The 23150-nt window shown below is 37.9% G+C and overlaps 1 protein-coding gene across 2 annotated transcripts; it reads right to left on the bottom strand.

Annotated features, from left to right (window-relative positions):
- Positions 1–1831: 1831 nt before the first annotated feature.
- Positions 1832–17081, bottom strand: MED6 (mediator complex subunit 6). Of its 2 annotated transcripts, XM_083358554.1 has the most exons (8): positions 17036–17081; positions 11059–11218; positions 9167–9258; positions 7418–7500; positions 5167–5275; positions 4271–4386; positions 3186–3213; positions 1832–2620 (listed from the first exon to the last, which is right to left on the bottom strand). In XM_083358554.1, exons 1-8 carry the CDS (start codon positions 17055–17057, stop codon positions 2490–2492), a joined length of 741 nt encoding a protein of 246 aa, XP_083214680.1. In that variant the 5' UTR covers positions 17058–17081; the 3' UTR covers positions 1832–2489. The 2 variants fall into 2 exon arrangements, with proteins under 2 accessions (XP_083214680.1, XP_083214679.1); XM_083358553.1 differs by lacking the exon at positions 17036–17081 and having other exon boundaries at positions 11059–11386.
- Between the last annotated feature and the right edge of the window lie 6069 nt (positions 17082–23150).

Here is a 23150-nt window from a genome sequence, read left to right as displayed (position 1 = left end):
CTCCCCTGGATAGTCAGTCGCCACTGTTTTTAGAGGGTGGGATAGATTTTCCCTTCCCTCTCTACAGGGGGAAAATACTTTGGGCAGCTTATACAGGTAAAAAAAATAGTTAGCATTGCAGAGAGGTTCAGATCTCACCCAGTCTCATCCGCGCTGCTTTGTAGGTGCCTGGTGGTAAATTTGACTTCGGCTGTCTGCAACCTAGTAACGAGCCATATTTCTATGGCCGGTCCTTCATCCACCAGTTTGGAGGGCTGCGCCGGATTGGGCGGAAGGGCTACCGCCCTCCTGTGATCAAGCGGGGATCTCCTCCTTCCTGGTCATGCCTACAGGGTGATTTTCGACCCTTTCCAGGGTCCCCCAGCAATGCGAAATCGGACATGGAAGACGGAGCTTGCCTTCCAAGCAGCTGCAGCAGCCGCAGCAGCCGCAGCAGCCGCAGCAGCAAACCAGAAGTCTACTTTTGAAGGTTTTGTTTCCCAAGGGCTGCTGATTAGAATCTTAGAGGCTTTCCAGTTCAGTTTTATAGATAAATCAGCTTGAGCAGGCCTGATTGTTCATGAATAATGAGAGAAGAAAAGGGATCAAGAAACCGTGGACTACTAGTAACAGCAGCACCCTATTTTAGACAGGTGCAACTCTCCCTGAAAGACCAAGCTCATTTGGGAGTAGCTTTAAATGTCAAAGGATTTGTAAATAACAATTGCAATAGAGGAGCCCTTTCTTACAAATATGCTTGATAGGGCAACTATGTTCATTCTTCAGCCATTAAGATTTGGCTATGGCTAAACACATCTTGATGACATCTCATCTTGATTTAGTATAGTGAATGTTATGTGGAGCTGAACTTGAAAAGTATTCAGAAACTGCACTTTGTCCCAGTAGGAGGTTGGGCTATCAAACACAATGTAATTTGTGCTATCAACTTTTAAAGACCCAAACAACTTTAAACTACTATTTCAAGAATTCTTCTGAACCATCTTGTTATGAACTATCTAGTTGCTAAAGTCTGCAAGAGAGATTCTTGTTTTCAAGACATTCCATTATCAGAGGCTAGTCATTTTAGTCTGGGGGAAAAGTACCTTTCTCTGTGTTGCTCCCTGGATAATATTTGCTTAGCTGCTGCTCTCTTGGGGTTTCAAAAATCTATATCAGATATATTTTTAAATCTAGCTTTTAAGTATTAATTGGTTTTATTATTGATTTCATGCTAATTTTATCAATCTGTTTTTATATTATTAATTGATTCATTTGACCAAAATACCAAATCTGCCCAACTCAGGGTGGTTTACAAATAAAAGCAATTTTGAATAAGGAAAAATGCCACCAATAGAATCCCAACTATAAATCACCCACAACAGGGCTCAACAATAATCCAATGCCCAAGGCCTGGGAGAATCACATAAGTTTGCTTATTGAAAAGGGAAATGAGATATCTGTGAATTTGAAAACGGTATTTAAAATATTTTGTTTTATTTTTCAGTGGAATAATATAAAAGTAGACTGGAAAAAAGTACAAACGGACAAAACAGTTTTAGAATTAAAAAAAAGGAAAAACCAACATGTACTGTGAAAAACCAAGGAGAAAGGTTAAAAATCCTTTTTAAAAAAAAAACAACATTCTTGTCTTGAGTGTTTCCTCTTCAAAACAAATAAATATTTACAAAAATCACAGATTATAACGTCATTTTATTGACAATTACTTTACACAGCTTTTCTCTGCAGGGAGGTGAGTGAGATGTCCCTAGCTAGTGTGGTGAAACTACCAGAGAATAATAACTCCCTCATAATATTCTATACATATAAAGCCTCAACCTGTATTTTTTTAAAAAAAATTACAGTAATTGAGAGAAGCTAAGCCTATGGAATATTACTATACTCTTATTTACTGGCTATTGTACTTCAATATTTAAGCAAGTATCAAAATCATGGGCATCTCTTTTCACACCAATGCGTAAGCTGTTCAAAGAATAAACTGAAAAGGGGGGGAAAAAATCACTAATGATCAATACAATAACCCAAGTGGTGGAAAAGAAGGTCTTCTATCTCACTTTGAATTTAATCTTCGTGAGAAAGTGAAAATTCCAAAATAGAACTACCTCTGAACTGCTGTAACCCACTTGCTTGGAAAAGACCCGATAGAACCATGGAGCCAAGCTCTGTTTATGAAAGATAAAGATGTTACAGACTACAGCGAGACACTAATAAAAAAAAGTATGAGATTACAATTTGAAAATATCAGAGCCTTAAAAAGTCCCTCAAAAAGATTCACAAAGGAAAATTCGGTCCTGAACACAAAAATAGGTCATTCCATCCTGAAAGTTACTGCAAGTTTGTAACATGGGAAGAAGAAGGAAAAAAAAACAAAACAGCAAGTGCTGGAATTTTGGAAAGGTCACAGCTCACTGTCCCGTTTTTAAATAGCTAACTTATTTACTTCCGTTTCTTCACCAAGTCCTCACTAGTTACAAAAGTCATTTTCCCTTCTGTCACTGTAATCTCATTCGTTTCTCTGGTGGTCCTTTAGCAGCAGTGCTTTGTTGTGTGGTCTTAGCAGTTTCCTTCTCCTCTTGTTTTATGGCTTCAGGTGCTGGCTCTGATTCTTTCTTGATCTGATCCACTGGGGAAAAAATAAACCACATAAAGTCTAATTCCAATAGCCTTACATGTCTCACTATCAGTACTATAAGATATTTCCTAGTGCTAGACTTCACTGAAAGAATCACCTCGATTTTTACCAGTAAGTACTAGGAACAGTTCCATTATCCTATATCGGAAAGCAAACCATTTCATTTAGCAGAGCAATGCAGAAATGACAGCTATGGGAAGAAAAAAAGCCCTTATTTCCCCCCCCCCCCCATTTTCAAGTGACCTTCCCTTTACCTAAAGCCACCCTTGCAGTTCAAAATTGCCAAAATAACAAGACTGCTTTTGAATCGCTACGTACAGATTTTCTTTTCCTTTGAGAAAATCATAAATTCCTGCACTTCGGATGGCATGGGGGGGAAAAAAGATTGAAGACTGGGAATTCTTCAGCATCCAAGTGATAGAAAATCTACTAGCATAAAATGATATGCATAATGACCAACTTGGACAAAATGTATCTTCTCAAGAGCCTGGCTAAAAACTAATCATATATATTTGCTGGATTTGATCTCATTTAAAAACACGGACTAAATTCTTACCTGGGACTGGTTTTTCTCCAGATTTTTGCTGTGAACAAAGAGAGAAAAACCGAGAGTCATTCGTCAAAAATGCACATCTTGGATGCTGGTATAGATATAAGATTGCATTCTCTTACTAAACATTGCCCAAATGGAGAATAAGAAATGTTGGTTGTAATCTATCTAGATAACTGTACTCAGGATTAACACAGCAAGTCACACAAATGATTGTCACATAGAAAATGGATTTAATATACATTGCCCAAGAAGCAGGACCAGAACTAGTTAAGTTAAAATTACAATGAAGTCAATTTAGGATAAATGTCAGGCAAAACTTTCTAATTATACAAGCTAGCAGCCAGTGGAACGGGCTATTACATTAAGTGACGAGTTCTCATTGCTGGAAGCCTACTCAAAATATTATAATCTGAGATGGATGGCATAGCAAAAGAGTGTTTCGTATTATTATAGAATTGGAAAGAACCTTAGGGTTCATCTAATTTCCTGTTCAGTACCAATTCCCCTAGAGCATCTGACAGGATTTAAATTAGTTAGGAGATTACATCATTTTTAAGATCCCTTTCAACTCTAAAATTCTATGAAATATTTTTCTGCTATGCTATTCATCTATAAGGCCATCTATGAATGTGATTAATGTCATCTCAGTACCACATCCTAGTTTGAAGCTCAACTGAAAAAGGTCCAGATAATAATTTCCTTGAGGTCCCTCTAGAATTGCAAACTGAATGTTTTCTCAACAACCTTTTCTTTTGAGGTTGGAGAGGATGAATATTCTCCAGAATTGTTGAGTCCAGGAATGGGGTGTTTTTTTGTTTGTTTGCTGAGGGAAAAGAAACACCTCCCCCCACACACACATTTAAGAACCAGAAGAAACACATTATCTTTCATAAATCATCTCTTGTCCACAGCCTGAAGATCCCATCCAATTCTTTGGGACCAACAGTCTCAAACTCTTTTCATACTAGATTGAGCATCAGTCAAACTCAAATGACCTGCAAAGCCAAAGTCCAACTCTGAGCAGGACTTGAACAGTTTTGACAAAGTATCTCATTATAGCAAACAGTAGTTTACTATTTGACTGTTACCTGCACAAACTTAGGGGGAAATTTCTGTCTCAGATCTAGAAGTAATGCATCCACACGTTGCCTCTGGAAAATAGAGCTTGGTTCCTCCTTCTTCTTTGTTTTTGGTTTGGCTTTATCTGAAAATAAAATTATTGGGGATCATAATGAAAGTGTATCAACTTTTTGATATCATAATTTATAAGGAGAAACCTAATTCTAGTTATTTAGAAATGAAACTCAGATGGATGTTTTTGGTATTCTGCAATTCAGGTGAAATAGATCAATTCACATTGCAACATATACTGCTTAGGGGCTACAGGAAAAAAATAATAATATGGCGGCAGAAAATGATCATTCTGATTTTGCCAGCTCTGGGTAACTGAGAATACATTTTACAACAGTTAAGTACTAATGGAAGGACCTGCCGCCATACACAGAAATATTGTACTGATATGCAATATTTCTGGAATGAGAGCCAAAGTCACTTAGTAATTAAGGTGTTGGATTAGAAGCAGGGAGGCCCAAGTTCTAAACCAACCTTAAGCATAGAAACCAGCTGGGTGATCTTAATTAAGACAGACACTTCCTTTCACACCTTATTAGGCTCTGTGGACAACCCAGCCAAAAAAAATAATAATTCTCCCCTTCCCCCACGCAGACTGATAAGTTTTGCTATGTGATCTAGGCAAGCATGGTGCCCAAAACCCAGAATCTGCGACCAAATGGGAAAAATGCAATGAAGAACACAGTGACACTTCCTGGGATACTTTACTCATTCTGCATTCTATTGTTTACAAATATAAAGTGACAGTAACATTAACTGAATTTCACTGAAGTATACGGACCAAGACCAATCACAACATTCCTAAGGAAAAGGGAAGGATAAATTTTGAAATCTTAAGTCCCAGGTCTCTTACCTCGTTCCTCTTGATCTTTGAAATGCCACCAATAACCTTTGGAGGGGTGATAGCGACAATAAGACATAGCTTCCTCAAAAGCCGACTGGATTCCGTGTACGGCAGTGAGCTGGACAATATAAATTTGTAAGCAAATATATGTGATTTCTCGCTTGGTACAGTACTTCAGCCAGCCCAATGGGCCCATTCACAACATATATTTTTCACACATAGCTCAATACTCTAAAGCTTTGTTCTGATACAATTTCCCATGATGTCGCTACAAATGAGGATGGAAGTTGGGCGAGTCAATATATGGAGACTAAAAGGAGCAGGGAGAGCAATATCCTAACCTTCCTACCAGACATGAGATAAAGTAGGAATGATCATCTGTCCTCAGACTAATATTATATGATCTCTGATCTAGTTTTAAAGCCCCAATGCAATACCGGAGCTCAGTACAGACCTCTGACAAGACCTATCTAACCATCCCTGCAGCATGATGCTAAAAGACATGAGGAAAAAAGATACCAGAAAGAAAAGTGTGTGTGTGTGGGGGGGGGGGAAATGTTATCAGACAAATAGGTGAATGCGCTCATTATGACTCTGATTAGATATAACATGCAGCCTCCAGCAATCGTCTCTGGAAGGATCGATGAAATAAAGGCAATCTGATTACACTGATATTTTTAAAAGATGTATATGGCCAGCCATCATATAAAACACAACTTTAGGTGATTCACTGAAGTAATACAATTAAAGACAAAGAAGCCAGGTGCCTGATCCACAATCTCAAATCCACTCAACCATATAATACTCATGATCCAAACTCACACTGACCCAGTGTCTATGGGAAAAAGCCAAACCTTCACAATCTTCCGGAAGGCTAAAAGGAGGGGAGCCTGCCAGATCCCAGGGGAAATGATGTTTCATAGGCTACTGCAGAAAAAGCTCACTTCCTCGGTCTCATTAGATGACAATATTTAAAAGAAAGGACTTGAAGGCATATAGCCTGTGAAGCAGGCCAATATTTCCAGAGAGAGCCTGAGCAAGACCACACATTAGTCAGAAGTACAGATTTCAGCTATTTCACAAATAGATCATCTTCAGCAATCCTTCTGTGATTAGGCAAATAGCTACCCTTGAGAAAACTATTGTTGTGACTCAGGGCCAGCCTGTGGGTCCGACAGCCGGCTCCGACGTATCGGAGGACTCAGATGAGGGGGAGGAGGGAGACGAACCGGCTGATGATGGTTGGGAGGCTTTGCAGAATCCTCAGCCGGGGACCTCTTCTCAGCTGCGTGAGCCCGAGAGTGCGGAGGATGATGACCCACAGCTGGCCCTGTTCAAGGACGCCCGACGCAGGAGGCAGTCGAGCAGGAACAAACAAAGAAAGGCTATGGGACTCCTCGGGAGGAGGCACAGGGAGACCACGCCCTGAGCTCTCTATAAAAGGAGTGTTTGGGGAGGGGCTGGTTGCTGAAAGCAACTTTTCCGCTTGAGAAGACAAGCTCTAGTGTTTTTGTTAACTGCGTAATTAAATCTTGGCAGATGCCTTTTAGCCTTGGATGCTCTCCAGTCTCTTCTTTCTAAAAAGGGGTTTGCCTTACTACAAGGCCAGAAGGGCTGGTTCAGAACAACTATTTAAGCCAGCAGCCTCCCCAACCTTTTCAGCTTGGCAGCCCGGCCCCTGGGGGGATAGGTCTGTGTGACTGGTAGGTGGAGCACATGTGCGAGCACCCACCGCTCGCGTGACTGGAGCGCGTGCGAGCACAACTGTCAGCCGTTCATGAGCGCAGCTCCACTTGCGTGAGCAGCAGACACTTGCGAAACTCCACTCGCAAGAGCCCGCTGCTCGCGTGAATGGAGCTGCACACCCAAACACAAGTGCTGGCCACTCACATGAGTGGAGCTGCACGTGCGTGCCCACTCACAAGCCACTCACACAGCCCTGTTCCAAATCTGCCATGGCCCAGCAGTGGCTCGTGGCCCAGAGTTTGGGGACTCCTGATTTAAGTGACAGTGTCCTTTTTATGGGAGAAATACCAAAGATAAATCTTGGCAGAGACAGTTTTCTATCTTATGTACGGTATTAGTATATAGTCTAATATAATTCAAAAAATTCATTTTTCTCCCCGTGGTTACATTTTTATAGAAAATATATTTTTCCAGAAAAACAAAACTTTCAGAAGGTTACAAAGGACTAGAAACCAAACTAAATGTTTATGGGCATTTCTTTTATTCTAATAAAACAAGTGTCACAGAAACTTACCACTCTTGAGTTTACAACTGACCCCAAGTCAGGTGCCTGATAAATTACTCCAGCAATAATGTAATAATCAGCCAATGGGATAACTTTGAAAGAAGCATAGCATTAGTCAACCAATCCATTCTAGATATACAGTAAGTGCAATTGCTTAATTAATAAAAGTGTATAAAACCGTAACAAAATTGAAATAAAGCTAGTTTACAAGAATAGTTAACGCCTACATCCTCAGTAGCCTTTCTTTTTACGGGCATGCATTTAAAACTACTTCAGTGTAATAAAACAGTAATATATAAATTCTCCAAATTTTGCTTTCACTAATCAGATGCAGAAATAATTGGTCTTGCACTTCAAAAGTAATAGTGATAGATATTTAAAATGCAGAAAGATTGAACAAACATGGTCAGATAAAAATCTTAAACTATAATTACATCAGATAATGTCCTAACCATAAGAAGAAACCAGTGTGGCCCCCAAAAGAAATCTTCTTGAAGACAAAACACATTTTGTTTCCCATATTGCATTTTACCACAAGAGGGCATTCCCTTATTGTTGCAAAAAAAATAAAGTTAGTGTCAAAGACAGCTTCCAACACTGTCTACATGTCCTTCACAGCAAATACTATTATTTCAAATTGGGTTAGATAGAAGGAGGTAATGGAAATCTAACGCTTTTAGAGGGCCCCAGTTTTGTTTTGTTTTTTTAAAAAAATTAAACAACATTTAAACAGGAGACATAACAATACAAATTATCAGAATGAATAGCATTGTTTCTGGTTCTATTTCTTCTTCTATTGAACTTCCTTGCTAAAAATAGGTGAAGAGATTTTATTATGCTTATGGTTGATATTAGTATATTATGCTTATGGTTGCTATTAGCTATATAAAAGCAAATGTTTCATGCTTAGGTACATGATGTTTAGGTACAGGGGATTGTTTCATGCTTAGGTACATAAATGTTTAGGTACAGGGGATTGCTTACATGAAAAGAGCATGGTGAGGGAAGGGGGGGAAAGGAGCTATAGTGGAGCCTGGGTTGTTGTGTATGAGTCATCATCTAGGAATTGTTTTTATGTACCTTTTGGTTCCTAGTACCAAGACCAGATCTCTTTGTTCTGGAAAGGTGTAAAAGATGGAAGACATCTTTCCTAGTTGTTGCCTTCATCTCTCCACCAGCCACGAAGAGAGATGTGGCCACCCAACTCTATTTTGATCAAAATAAAAGTCGTTTGCTTGCTGAAAACTCGGCTCAGGAGTTCCTTTGGCTCTTTTAAATTCCTGAGTAACGCTGGGGCAATTGTGAGGCTAAATGTAAAAACCTTACATAGGAGTGTATTTTATTAGAACCTACGAAGCTTGTCCAGACAAATAAATAGGTAGAGGTGTGAGGCAAGATGGGAGCACTGGAGAATAACGTACAATACTATTTTAGGTTTACAGAATCACAGAACTGAAAGAGGCAATTTAGGTCATTGTGGAACTCAGTGCTCCATGCAAAATGAAAGGGGACACATAGTCCACCTCTCCCTGTGGAAGTAGTATGCCTGCACAGAGAAAATCTGTATCAATGGCAAGATTCCACAATATCCAGATATTTGGATTTCAGCCCCCCCCCCCCGAATTCTCCAGCCAGCCTGGCCATTGATTAAAAAATAATCATCTTGGAATTGGTCTGTCTGAAGAACATGCAAACTGGGAAAGGCTGGTCATAGGTTACGCTCTACGTTCTAAATAGGGCAGCTGTCTACATCCTTACCTTGTGTTGGGTTCTGTCTTTGCTGCTTACGGATGATGAAAAGGATTGGCTCTTGAGCATGTAGAAGAATGTATTCTACTCCAACCATTTGACTGAAAGATAAAAGGACAGAGCTAAATCTAGAGGCAGAAAACAATCACAGACAGTATAAAAACTAAAACTGTAAGCTATCTTAAGTGTAGAGGAAAAAAGAATGGTCCCTTTTTAAAAAGAGGTAATCTAAAACTCATTAAGCGGTGAGTAATTTCTTCTTTCCCCCCCCCAATACCTCTTGATAAACAGTGGAGTTTTATATTAATACAGCTTTAATAAATTTACTGACTGGTGGTCTTCTTCCCACCCACCCCTGGCACCTAAATAGGTAAAAAAACAACGATTTAAAAGCATATTGATTTAAATTAGTGGCCTTAATCTTTAGTATCAGGAAACAGAAACCATAACGCTATTCAAAAATCTCAAGTATAATTGGAAAAATGAAAAAAAGACTCAATTAAGAAGTTTCAGAATGTACAAAAAAGAAATTAGCAGCTTTAGCAGGGAGCAAATTAAAGGAGTAAAAATAATAGCAGCAAACATAAAAGACCCGGGAAGGTCCTAAATACCTGTTTACTAATGAGAAAATGGTACTCCAGAAAGCATCCTTTCCAATGCAAAAAAGGAATAGTATATGTTAGTTTTAGCCTAATAAAAATGTTTTTTCTAAGTAATCCCTTTTTTCGTAGTTTCCAGTAGAAACATCTAGTAAGACTAGGCAGCAGTCAAAATTTTCTACTGGAGCAATGATTAAAGACTCTCCTCACTCCAGTCACAGACAGACAAAGAAGGTTACATAAGCAGATCTACTACAAAGAATTAGAAAGCCATAGATATGAAGAAAGAGTCCATCTAACAGCACTCTGAAATCTCGCCCAATAAATAAATTAAATCCTAGGTCCTTCCTCAAACTTTCTGAATAAATAGCAATTTGGCTGCTTTAGGGATTTGCCCTGTTTACAAAAGGGCTGTCTCATATTAGAGATGTCTGCCTCACACTCAAACTTCAGCAACAACAATGGTTATCAACACTGTTGGTTTTGTTTTCAGTTTTGGCTAAGAAGGTATTCTGAATCAAGTTTAGTTAATGTCAAAATATTTATTTAATGATTAAACATGTGCTATGCATCTTGCCTAAAGGAAACTCTAAGCAGCTTATTGTCATAAAAACAACTCTGGTGGAGCAGTGCTTAGAGTGCACTACAGGCAGTCCATGACTTAGGACCACAATTGAATCCAAAATCTGTTGTTAAGCAAGCCAATTGTTATATGAGTTTTGTCCCATTGTATGACCTTTCTTGCCACAGTTGTTGAATGAATTACTGCAGTTGTTCAGCTAGTAGCAAGCTTGTTGAATGAATCTGGCTTCCCCATTGATTTTGCTTGTCAGAAGGTTGCAAAAGGTGATCACATGACACTGCAATGGTCGTAATTATGAACCAGTTGCCAAGCATCTGAATTTTGATCACGTGACCATAAGGACGTTGTAACGGTCGTATGCGTGAAAAACAATTATAAGTAACTTTTTTCAGTGCCATTATAACTTCAAACCATCAATAAATGAACTGTGGTAAGTCGAGGGCTATCTGTATTGCAGGCTAACTCTGCCCACAGCCAGGAGTTCAATTCTGACAATCTAGAGGTGGACCCAGCCTTCCAATTTTGCTATGAGCAGAAAACAATTTATCAAATACAGACAAATTAATTACAAACAAAAACAGAAGTTTAGATTTGGCACAATACGGCTTAATTATTTGTCCTCTAATCTCTGGCCAGTAAAGTTTCTTAACATCTTAGTTGATATTATGACATCATTTCTTCCTGAAAGCTAAAAGGCTAATAATATTACATCAACTTACTTCAAGTGGTCCAAGGTTAGCCTTTGCATTTTGACCATTTCATTGTTGCACGTTCGATCATAGAATGGATTACTACGCTCTGAGAAATAGTCCAATACACTCCCACTGTTTAATATTGGAATCCATGAACTATCAACCCAGGAAATTCCCAGCAGATTATCTGCAAAAGTGGAATAATGAGCAAGGGAGAAGCAAAGTAAAAGAAGAAAAGAGAAAAACATACTTCGTGTTCAGAAAATGAATGACTGTAAAAAAAAAAGTTTAACCAACCTGAGATATCCAGTACATAAACTTACAAATTAATGACACTAGTCCAGGGGTCTTCAAACTTGGCCCTTTTATGACTTGTGGACTTCAACTCCCAGAATTCCTCAGCCAGGCACGCTGGCTGAGGAATTCTGGGAGTTGAAGTCCACAAGTCATAAAAGGGCCAAGTTTGAAGACCCCTGCACTAGTCTAACAATAACACAGTAAGTTCTCTCTTTAATGTAAGCTGAGGATCCATAATCTGCTCACTGAAGCATCTTTAAATAATACTGTATATTTAAAGTAAAATATTTAAGCTATCATTGTACATTTTTGTTTTGGCCCCAAAGCAGACAATATAGAAACTTGCTGAGGTCAAGCATACCTGACACAAATAATGATAATAATAACTTTATTGTCACTTTGAATGTAGACCAATCAGCATACATCAAAATGAAATTTCATTGCATACAGCTCTCAAAGGGTCACCACCTCCAATATAATATACTCCTTGTTCAGGGCCCTCTCAAATTTCAAATTGTCCATTTTAGTCTCTAGGGAGTGAACAATGGCAAACAGGACAGATGGAAATGGGGCACCATGTGGATTAGCCCTCAAGTTAGCTTGTATTCTGACAACCTCGCCTTCTTTCCTTTTTCTGATCCTGACTCTTCCACCTTTTCCTTAAAGGGAAAATACTACAAATACTACAACTTGTACTTGTGGTCTTGAGTTCTATGGAAGTAAAAAATAAACAATGCATCGAAGTGATAAATAACATCAGTGCAGAAATATTTGAGGAAAGAAAACAAATTCAAAGCCACACTACCACTCCATCATCTATACCAGGGGTAGGCAACCTCGGCTCTTTTATGACTCATGGACTTCAACTCCCAGAGTCATAAAAGAGCCGAGGTTGCCTACCCCTGACCTATACCAATACATTTAGAATATTATTTCACTCTAGTGGTTTCTATGTCCAAAAGGGTGCCATAGCAAGATAATAAGATAAGAAATGTGGCACTGGAAATTTTAGCTTATAAAAATGATGGGAGTAGTGAACGCAATAAAGATTTATAAATTTGACCATTGTTTAGACAGATTTTCTTTCTTTTCTTATAATACCTAAATTCAGAATAACCTATTGAAACTGCCTGGATAAAAGACAGTCTTTTTACATAATGTAGCCTCTATATTCAGGAAATATATCTTTCTTGAACGCTGCAAAACTCAGTCGAATATGAGTCCTACTCCATCATACTCTGCTACTTCAAGGAGGAAATCTGTTTTGAAAAAAGGATGCTTAGTATTTTGTAGCAGGAGTGCTCTTTATACAATGGTGTCTTCACCAAGTCATCCTGATATATCATAGCTACAAATAACCAGGCAATTTGAAACATTTACAAGATGCTAAGCAGTATTACTGATAGGAACAAAAGAATACAAGAAGGGAAGAAGTGGGGTGATCAAAATTAAATGTAGGTGGCTGGCACCATTTTATATAAGTTATGTTTCAGGGGCTTCAAATGATTCCAGAATGTAAACTGGGTCTCCTTCCCTCCTTCATATTTCTGTTGTTTGTTGTTAGCTGCGAAGTCGTGTCTGACCCATCGCGACCCTATGGACAACGTTCCTCCAGGCCTTCCTGTCCTCTACCATCTTCTGGAGTCCATTTAAGCTCACGCCTACTGCTTCAGTGACTCCATCCAGCCACCTCATTCTCTGTCGTCCCCTTTTTCTCTTGCCCTCAATCTTTCCCAGCATTAGGCTCTTCTCCAGTGAGTCCTTCCTTCTCATTAGGTGGCCAAAGTATTTCAGTTTTAGCTTCAGGATCTGGCCTTCTAAAGAGCAGTCAGGGTTGATCTCCTCTAGGACTGACCGGTTTGATCACCTGGCAGTCCAAGGGACTTGCAGGAGTCTTCTCCAGCACCAGAGTTCAAATTTCTGTTGTTATATTTGTTCAGTTCCACCAAGCTCTTTGGAAGCTTCAAATAACATGGTATTCCTCAAAAATGTTACATATTGGCAGTAAAATTAAAAAGAAGTACTGCATTATTATAGTCTAGTAGCATAACATATCTCGGGGCAACTGCAATATAAAAGTAAAATTAAAGAAAAAGTACATGATACTTAAGGCCATTTTAAATCTAAAAAATATCTGTGATTTTTCAGTGAAAAAAATACTCTTAATATATATAGAAAAAGGGAATACAGAAGTGTTCCAATTCAATATAAGAAATATATTTTAGCATTATTATTAAACCCAGGATTCTCATAGTAATTATTCTACAGCAGAGTTTTGAAATTGAAGCTTTGAATCAACCTGAAATCCAATCTAAGCTGTGATATATAGTAGCATAAAATATGCATATACTGCTTCAGAAATCTTTTAGAAAGCAAAACCCAGATGGCTGGGAAGCCATGCTTAATGCAGCATAAATAGGTCTATGAATAATACATATGCTGCTCTCTAGCTCTTGGAAGACAATACACAGTCATAAGTAAATACATCTCCATTCCTTTCTATGAAACAGATTTTTTTCCCCACTGGAGTAAATTACTTCTTAAAAATAATTAAAATAAACATTACAGAAGCATCCAAGATAGGACAGTTTAACACAGGAGTCTTCAAACTTGGCCCTTTTATGACTTGTGGACTTCTGAGGAATTCTGGGAGTTGAAATCCACAAGTCATAAAAGGGCGTTTGAAGACCCCTGGCTTAACAGAAACCTCCACTGACATTTATTTAGTAAACGATACACTTATGTGACATCGCTTTTTCATGAGCCATAATGGTTACTCAAGTAGTCTGCCCATTATGGATTAAGTGATGGTTTAATGACCTTTTTTGTCGTGGTCATTAAGTAAACCCATGTTTTGCTTTTGGCCAGTTTTGCTGAAAACTGAAAACAAACAATGGGCTTTTGGCAAAGCCATTGTAAAAATGTGACCATGGATAAATGTGGCCTGGCTACTAAGTTCCCAACTTGCAGTCATGTGACAGCAGAACTGTAGAAACTTTGAATCTAAGTCATAAGTACTCCTTTCCTAAGTCCACCATGACTTCAAATGGTCACTAATCAACTGGTCATAAGTCAAGAACTACCTGTAGTTGAGTTCCTGGGTACAATTCAAGGTACTATTTGTTGTCTATAAAGTTCTTGAAGGATCAGGGCATGGATGTTCAAGGGAACCTCCTTCAATAATTATGTCTTTTATCCTTTAAGATCTAACAGGATGGGCATGCTTTGGTTTCCAATATCAATGACATCTTGTGGGAACCCAGAGACATTCCTTTTCTGTCATTGCTCTGGAGTAGATGCTCTCCTCCAGGTCTGTTTGGGCCTCATTCTACTGAACAGAAGGCTGATTTGTATTCTGAAAGAGAAATTCAGATCCTTTTAATACTAACCAATGAATGTCAGGTGCTTTTTCTTTAAGGATTGCTTTGGATTATTTCTGAACTCTAAATTTATGACTTGCACTAAATTACCAAAAAAACTCTAACTTAATATTAATTCTAGTTTGCTTGATCTTGGAATTTATCAGAAATATGGGGTTTGTTCTTTCCAGACCTAAAGGTCTGTCTATTCTGTAACTATAGTTTTTGTGTAGTATCTGTTAATAGTGAGTGATCTGATCAACTGACTTTCTTGCCCTTTTCACTGCTACAAAACTGGAAGAATTTTTTCTTTATATTGGTAGAGTCTAAGTTTGACAGATGCCTTGATTGTGAGTATGCTTTGATTCTCAGACTGTTCTGTCCATTCTTTTTAAAATCATTTCTTCTTTTTGGTTCATAAAGAATCTTGAGCACTTGGGTATTTCAAACATAATACAATGCATAGTGGACACTTTCATGATTGTAGAAGCAAGCAACAAAAAACAAACAAAACTCTTCAGAATAAATGAATCAGCAAGAAAAATACAAAAGCTGATTTTTATCTAATAATCTAACCATGGTTTTTTAAATAATAGTCTGAAGAAACTATAGTGACCTGATTCATATATACACTATTTCATACATTTTTCTTCATGAAAACCGTGGAGTCAGATTTAAAAATACATTCAGGCTTAGATATTGTATTAAAACACATGATTGGTTTTTTTAACATGCTATAATAACCAATTATGGCTTTGTCAAAACACACACTCACACTGTGATGCAATGTGTGTGACCCAAATCAGAAACTAGATTGATCCATTTTTTTTGCAAATATCAATGACCAGACAACTGATCAATTCTTATCAATGTATCTACTCTAGCAAGCTAAGAATGTACAAATATTAATCCCTAACACAATAAAACAGCAGTTAATGTACTTTGCTTAAAATCCTATCTTTCTGCCAACCAACAGCAATCACCTTGAAATAAAAACAAATTTTAAAATGCAATTGACTGAGATTTATTTTCATATGTGAAAGATAAGGGAGAAACATATTAATACAAAGAGAAAGCAGCAACCACAAAAGCTTAATTACTAAATTATTTTTCCTTACTGGCAACCATTCAATGGGGAAAATCCTATAGGTTTGTTATTAGTTTTAATGTATACTTTATTTTTATTTACATTTGTTTATATCAGTGGCCATTTGAGGAAATTTGGATTCTCAATGGTATAGCATAATTAGCTCAGCAGCAGCTGTTTTAATATGGTCACCTGCTCAAAAATATAGAAATACTCTAGAAACATAACATGTTACATTAAAGGCCCCTGCACATATTATCCTTGAATCCATTGTTGTCTGACAATATATAACATAAATTAATAAAATCTTTCTATCTTCCTAAGGTTATAACAATTTTATCCTTATCAGTTTCAATGCATGTAAAAGTTAAACATGATATAGAACAGATATAGGTGCATCCAAGAAAGTGAACCAATTATCTTAATTGGCCATTACACAAAATTTTGCAACTATGTAAGAAACTTGATTATTCAGGAGAAATGTAACAGTATATAAATAGTATGACAATACTACTACTGTATACATGTTTCATTAACATCTAACAAACTTTAAAAAAAATAAAACAATTGTAGCAAGTTTTGCTGTTCTCTGACCTTACATCTGCTGTGTATCCCTCACCCTTCTAAGTAGCTCTTGAAATTGAACTTCAAAGCACAAACATTTGAATCATTAGTTGAACTCAGTATTATATAATCTGAATTTATTCAATTTGATTTATGTGCAATCTTAATCTAATTTCCACAGAGTAGAAAATATAAATACCATTTCCACATTGCAATCAACAAATCAAACCAACATGTCATTTGTTCAGAAGAAAACTAATATTATACAGACTTCTTTATACAGTTTTGCTGACCAATATTAGTCAGAATGCACGACTATTATGGTTTCTCCCCCTCCTCAAAGCTAGAGATTAACTTGAAATCGGAAAGAAATCTGAATGGATCTGAACATCTGAAGCCCTTCCGGTAAAGAAACTATCCTGGTTCTTCGATTTTTTTTAAATAGAACAGCCTACGATCACGGAATAGCAGCGAGGAGTTGGTTTTGTGGCTTCCCGTGTCGATGCGGCTCATGAAAATACTCCATGCCTCTGATGGAAGTGGACAATAGCCCAGGAAAATGTGCTTTAGAAAAATACTAAAATAAATAAGTAACTAAGCAATCAAAAGCTGGTCCTCCCAGTTCCGTAGGGATCATTCCTGTTTATACCTAAGCACCAGGCAGCTACAACTACCAAATGCTATTCCCCTCCAATACCTCTTATATCGACCGCCGCCATGATTCAGCTCCGCGCGTCACGGACACTCTTTCCTTGACGCGAAACTATGATCCATACAAACCATAGAGAAACAGCGCCAGACCGATCAAAAGGGAGAATCAGCGCTTGCCTAGACCACGGGTAGGCAACCTCGGCTCTTTTATGACTCATGGACTTCAACTCCCAGAATTCCTGAGTCAGCTATGCTATGCTGACTCAGGAATTCTGGGAGTTGAAGTCCATGAGTCATAAAAGAGCCGAGGTTGCCTACCCCTGGCCTAAACGGACGAAAAAAGGGCTTGTTGCGCATGCGTATTTGTTGCTTCATGTGTCCAGGCAACTGCAGAATACGGCACGGTTACTATAGGAACGCTCGCAGCGTAATCAAGCATTGATTCAAAAAGGGGTTCAAATAAAAACGCTATGAAAGATTTTCATTGTAGTTCTCAGGAAATGCTGGGCCTTACAGCATGGTGATTAAGTACTTTTGTTCCAATATAAAGTGACCAAAGTACATAGATTTTTGCAATCTTGGTAATTAAGCCTCATCTCACTTCTGTACCTTTTTAGATGGATAGGAGAGCAACTCCATCATTCCCGAATCTTACTAGTATCTGGAGGTGGGGAAGCCGTCCTAGTTGAATGATGTACACTCGGCATGACTTTGATCAACCAATTTAAACGTTTTTGTAAAATTATATTGTGCAGTTGGTTAGGTGGATGCAAGCAAACAATTTAAAGTTCATCTTTTTTCATGTTGCAAAATTCCTGGGCCAAGGAAATCCAAATTACCCGATTATTGTGAATAGACACTAGAACAATGATATTCTCGAAGGCTAATAACAACCAGTATGGGAAACAATGGTTATCAAAATATGTGGATGTAGGGCTTCTTAATTGTCTCCTCTCATTCCTATTAGATGCCTGCTTCTCAGAAATATTATCTGTCTTCATTGTGTAGAGTCCTTGGTGCTGAGTTTGGTGGTTTTCTTGCATACATTTCATTACCAAACCAGGTAACATCATCAGTGCTGGTAGTTCAACCCTGAGCTACAAATATTGTCTTCTATCAGTGTCTTTGTATTTACATATTAAGTGTCTATAAGTATGTATTGAGTTACAGACATATTCAATAATGTTAGGAAAGCAAACTAGTAAACAAATGCTCATCCTGTTCCATATTTTATTATTGACTGTTCTGTTAATCTCTGTTATCAGAGCAGAATACTTTACATGTGACTAATTCCAACCCCTGATAAATTGGCCTCAGCAGGCAGTAATATCTGTCAAGTTTGTCTGGAGTTAGAAATTAAACATAATGTAATTGGTCTTGTTTGGGAAACCAGCGAATACACAGATGTCATCTAGACTAGGAAGGCAAAAAAAGGAAAACAATAAAGGTACATTTTTGTATTCCTGGCAAGAAAACTAAATGAATGAATTCGTGAACTAATCAGGATCTGAGACTGACTTGAAGTTACCTTTTGTACTATACAACTTACTAGAGTCTTTACCTCCTCCTGGGGAAATTCCTTCAGGACTATATAGCAGGATTTCATAAACCAAAATAATGATAAATAAAAACACTCAGGAGAACAATACTCTTCAGAGATTATAATGTAATTTCTCTTATTGCTAAGGGAAATGATATGGCCCAACATTTGAGCTGAGCTTATATAAGGATTAGGGACAATCAAAGATAGTTAAAGTAAAACCCAGTGGAAATATCTATGCAAATAATACCACAGAAGGCCATGCAATCATAACTGCAAAACACAAAGATTAGTTTTTATTAACCAAAATAACTTTAAATATTCCTGAGCAACATGCCATAATGTACTTGTTTACACATCTTTAACCATGGTTTACCTTGCTGTGGTTTGCTGAATAAATTGGCATTTTAATTGGCTAGGAACAGATAATATAGTAATGGTGGGTTCAACTAGATTTAACTCAAATCAAATAAGCCACATGATTTAGCATGTTGTATAAACTCAGTCAATACCTGTCCATAATATACTAAATTATGGTCTTCAGAATCATGGTATCACAGGAACCCTGTCAATTATAATATATTCAAAGAATCTTGTTTAAGAAACCAAAGTAATCTTGTGAACATAGGCATTCTGGCCTATGTCAACAGAATGTGATTATAAACATGAAAACCTGAACTGAAAACCATTTTGAGAAACAGTAATTAACAACTATTGGTTCTAACTTGCCTTTTAAATTTTGCTTCTGTTCTAGTATTGTTAACAGTAATTGGATCAATATATTTTTACCATGAAATAATTCCTGTTTGCACATTGTTAAAAGCTACATTTGCTTATTTATAATGTATCTGACAACAAAAGCATGGCTAACTTCCCAGGGGTTTGGTGCCAGATCCAACAAAGCAAGAATGACCTCAGTTTGCCAGAAGGGGGTATCTTGGGCAGCATACCTGCAACTTTGCAGCATCAAATCAATTGTTACTTCATGCTTTTCTTTTGTAAGTATTATAAATAAGTTTAAGTACTTAGGTGTAAACAGGAACAATCCCTATGGAACTGTGAGAACCAGCTAGCTTGCTTAGTTATTTATTTTAGTATTTTTCTAAAGCATGTTTTCCTGGGCCTGGAGTATTTTTGTGAGCTGTATTGATATAGAAATCCACAAAACACCAACTCCTTGCTGTTATCCAGTGATGGTAAGATATTCACAGCCTAGAACTATTTTAAAACTTCGAAGAACCTGGGTGGCTTCTGCACAATCACCTAATGGTTGGAACCACTGAGGATAGATGGAAAGAGGTTTGGTGTTTTTCTATTTCACTTGTATACTCACAGAGCAGTGAACTTAAAAAGAATCAGTATAGTTAGAAGAATTTTATTGCAAAAGCATTCTAGCCTTTAATACCTATGTTAGAGCTTAGAAGAGAGCTAACTTCTCTTCTAAAAAAGTCAAGCCTCTTCCAACTTCAGGCTAAGCAATGTCTAGAAGGCAAATTATGCAGTAAATATCTGAACTTAAACTATGTTTATTCAGAATTTAGTTATATTAGCTATGTTTATATAATACACTCAATCACTTTAAAGACTAAAATAATGTATGCTTGATATATTATCCTAGTATTATGTAGTTTATGCAGGTGAGTCGTGTGTACTTACATTAGATTTTGGTTTCACATTCTGCTTTCTGTAGTCCAACAATGGCAGCTGCTCTGCATTTGCATGACAGAATGAGTCTGATAAATCTTGTATTATGAGTAGAATGTGGGATAAGATGTCATAATATGGGTACTAATTTATTCTGTTATAGAGGCTTAGCATGAGAACCAGTTTGGTTCAGTGCTTAATGTGATGCCCCAGGAGCGGGGTCATTCCTTCTCAGCCCTGGGAGGAGTGTAGTGTAATAGTAAACTGCTTCTGAAAGTATTGCCTAGAAAACTGCATGGATTTGTTCAAGTTTGTTTCAAATGAAAAAAATAGTGGAGAAGCATGTCGTGCAAACATTGACATTTTTTCCAGTAGAACCTCCAACAAACAAGAAACCCTGAGGAAATAGTTTTATGTCCTGTTCTGGTAAGACACTATCCTAAGTAAGTCAACAATTATGGTAATCTTTAAGTAAAAAATTAAGTGGACTTAATGGAATGTTTTGCTAAGAAAACTTTCTGCTAACTTGGGCCAAATTGGAATTTTTAAAGTAGTTTTTATTTCTTTTTTTTTGGTCAGTTCAATATAGAATATATTTGGACAGAATATAATTGGACAGAGCAATTTATCACAAATCTGTGAAAAGGAAAGTCACAGAAACATTAGGATTAGAATAAGTCCAGTCCCCTATTTGGGAAAAGGAATCCATGTTAAAGTAACACAGATGGATATCTAATTTCTTGTTTAAAACATCCAGTGAACAAGAGTCAATCAAGTCTCTGGTAAATTGTTCCACAGTCAAATTGCTCTTAATGTCAAAGCTTTTCTTATTTTTTAACATTCAATTGAAATTTAATTTTCTGTAATGCAGCCCCATTTTACATGTCCTGATTCTGAAATATTAATAATCTTCACCTTTTTCTGTTTGATGCTAGACTTCTCTGCCTTCTCTTTTAAAGGCAAAACTTGCCCAGCTCTTTCATTTCAATCAAGTCTAATTACTGAATTCATTTCAGCCTAAAGCTCTCCATATTAAATTTTCTATACTATAAAAAATAGTTCTCATCTAAACATCTCACTTTGCCTGTTGTCTTCTTGATCAAGACAATTTGCCTTCAATTCTCCTTCAACATCTACTATATACGTTCAACATTCTTCCTAAGGGTCTATAGATACTGGGGGGAAAAACCCAGAAATCTAATTTGCTTAACCAGTTCTTTTACAGAAAGCCTTGCTTCCAACTGTCCTTTCCTGTTTTCTGGTTGCCTGGTAACCTCAACCTCTGTTTGCCTCCATTAATTTCCTTCCTAACCCCTTCTCTCCCTCCCCACCCCCTTAATACATGATAACATTCAAACACACTACATTTTTCTCCTCTGTGCCTCTCAGACACTATCTCTTGGAGATTGCCAAGTGGCCAACATATGGAGCACAGTCTGTTGTTTTTTTCTTTTGTGACAAATCAGAAGCCATTTAATGACTTTTTCTGAATAATAGAGCAGAAATGTTACAGCTCAGGAGGCAGAAAGTTTTATTTTGCACACCTACAAGCACAGTGCTAGGACAGCCTCATATTAAGTGTTGTGTAGTGGGTTCTTTGGAAGCAGGAGGCAAGGCGAGAGGGTTCAAACAGGAACATTGCTTTATTGAAGTAACAGGAACAGAACTGAATCAGAGGCTTCTGCGCAGGTACTTATATGGTTGGCGACTAGGCGGCGGCCAATAGGTTTAAAGGAACCTATTCCCTCCCCAGAGCCAACCAATGATCGTCCTGGAGACTGCATGTCTGGGCAGTCAGCGACCGTTACACAGGCACCCTAATTAAGCAATCTTAAGCAGCATTCAAAAGACACGTGAAAACAGTTCAAGTAAAAGGCCCAATACACTACATTAAGCATCTTAAAGGCAGATTTATGACTCTTCAAGAGTGATTCCGTTACCTCGTGACCCTCTTTTTTGCTTCTGGATCAGGAATCTATTTTATTTATTTTATTTTATTTATTTTAATCCCATTTATATCCCGCCCTTCTCTGAAGACTCAGGGCGGCTTACAATTTAAAGCACAAATCAATGTGCTTAGCGATAGCCTTCATTCTATGTATATGCCTGCTTATTAGGGCTTTCGCCCCCCCCCCAAGTGGCATTAATACAAAGTCAGCTTATTGCCCCCAACAATCTGGGTCCTCATTTTACCTACCTCGGAAGGATGGAAGGCTGAGTCAACCTTGAGCCTGGTGGGATGCGAACCTGCACTAATTGCAGGCAGCTGGTGTTACTTAAGGAGGCATTAGCCCATTGCTCCACCAAGGCTCGTGTATTAGCTTCTCAGTTTCCAGGGATGGATTTCCTGAATCCCCATCCTGAACTGGGGAGGTTTTATTTGCTTGTCATATTGGTTCCAGTCAAGCTATTCAGTTGCTCCCTGTATGTGAAACTTAGTGTTGCTGGCACTGAGTGCTTATGTATAGAGAGGAGTATTGTTTCAGACAAGCCACTGTTCTGAAGGGATTCACTTATGCTACTTTTCTGATTTAAATTGCCCTGCTAATAGCATGTAAGAACTTCCCAGGACCCACCCAGCTTTTTATTTCAACCTCAAACCACCTCAGTGATGCCCTTGATGTGATGTCCCATTGCCTGGAAGCAGTTCGGGTCTGGATGGGGAAGAACAGGCTTCAACTCAACCCTGACAAGACTGAGTGGCTGTACGTACCGGCATCTCGGGATATTCAGAACATTCCATCTCTTTCTATAGGGGGTGAGTTATTACCCCCCACAGATAGGGCTCGCAACTTGGGAGTCCTCCTAGATTCACAGCTTTCCTTGGAAGAGCACATAACAGCTGTGACTAGGGGAGCCTTTGCCCAGGTTCGCCTGGTGCGCCAATTACGGCCCTATCTAGACCGAGATGCCCTACGTACGGTCACTCATGCACTCGTGACCTCTCGTTTAGACTACTGCAATGCTCTTTACATGG

This window comes from Vipera ursinii (genome assembly GCF_947247035.1).
Source record: "Vipera ursinii genome assembly, chromosome: 1".
NCBI classification, from domain to species: Eukaryota; Metazoa; Chordata; class Lepidosauria; order Squamata; family Viperidae; genus Vipera; species Vipera ursinii.
This window is presented reverse-complemented; position numbering and strand designations above follow the sequence as displayed.

Bases quoted from the DNA above. Each gene is read 5' to 3' on its own strand.
- MED6 (XM_083358553.1), bottom strand. From the start codon at position 11,279: ATGTTTTTCTCTTTTCTTCTTTTACTTTGCTTCTCCCTTGCTCATTAT. The intron at 9,259-11,058 runs GTAAGTTGATGT...TTTATCTTTCAG, and splicing joins CTAACCTTGGACCACTTGAA to TCAAATGGTTGGAGTAGAAT. The intron at 3,214-4,270 runs GTAACAGTCAAA...CTTTGTTCACAG, and splicing joins TTCCCCCTAAGTTTGTGCAG to CAAAAATCTGGAGAAAAACC.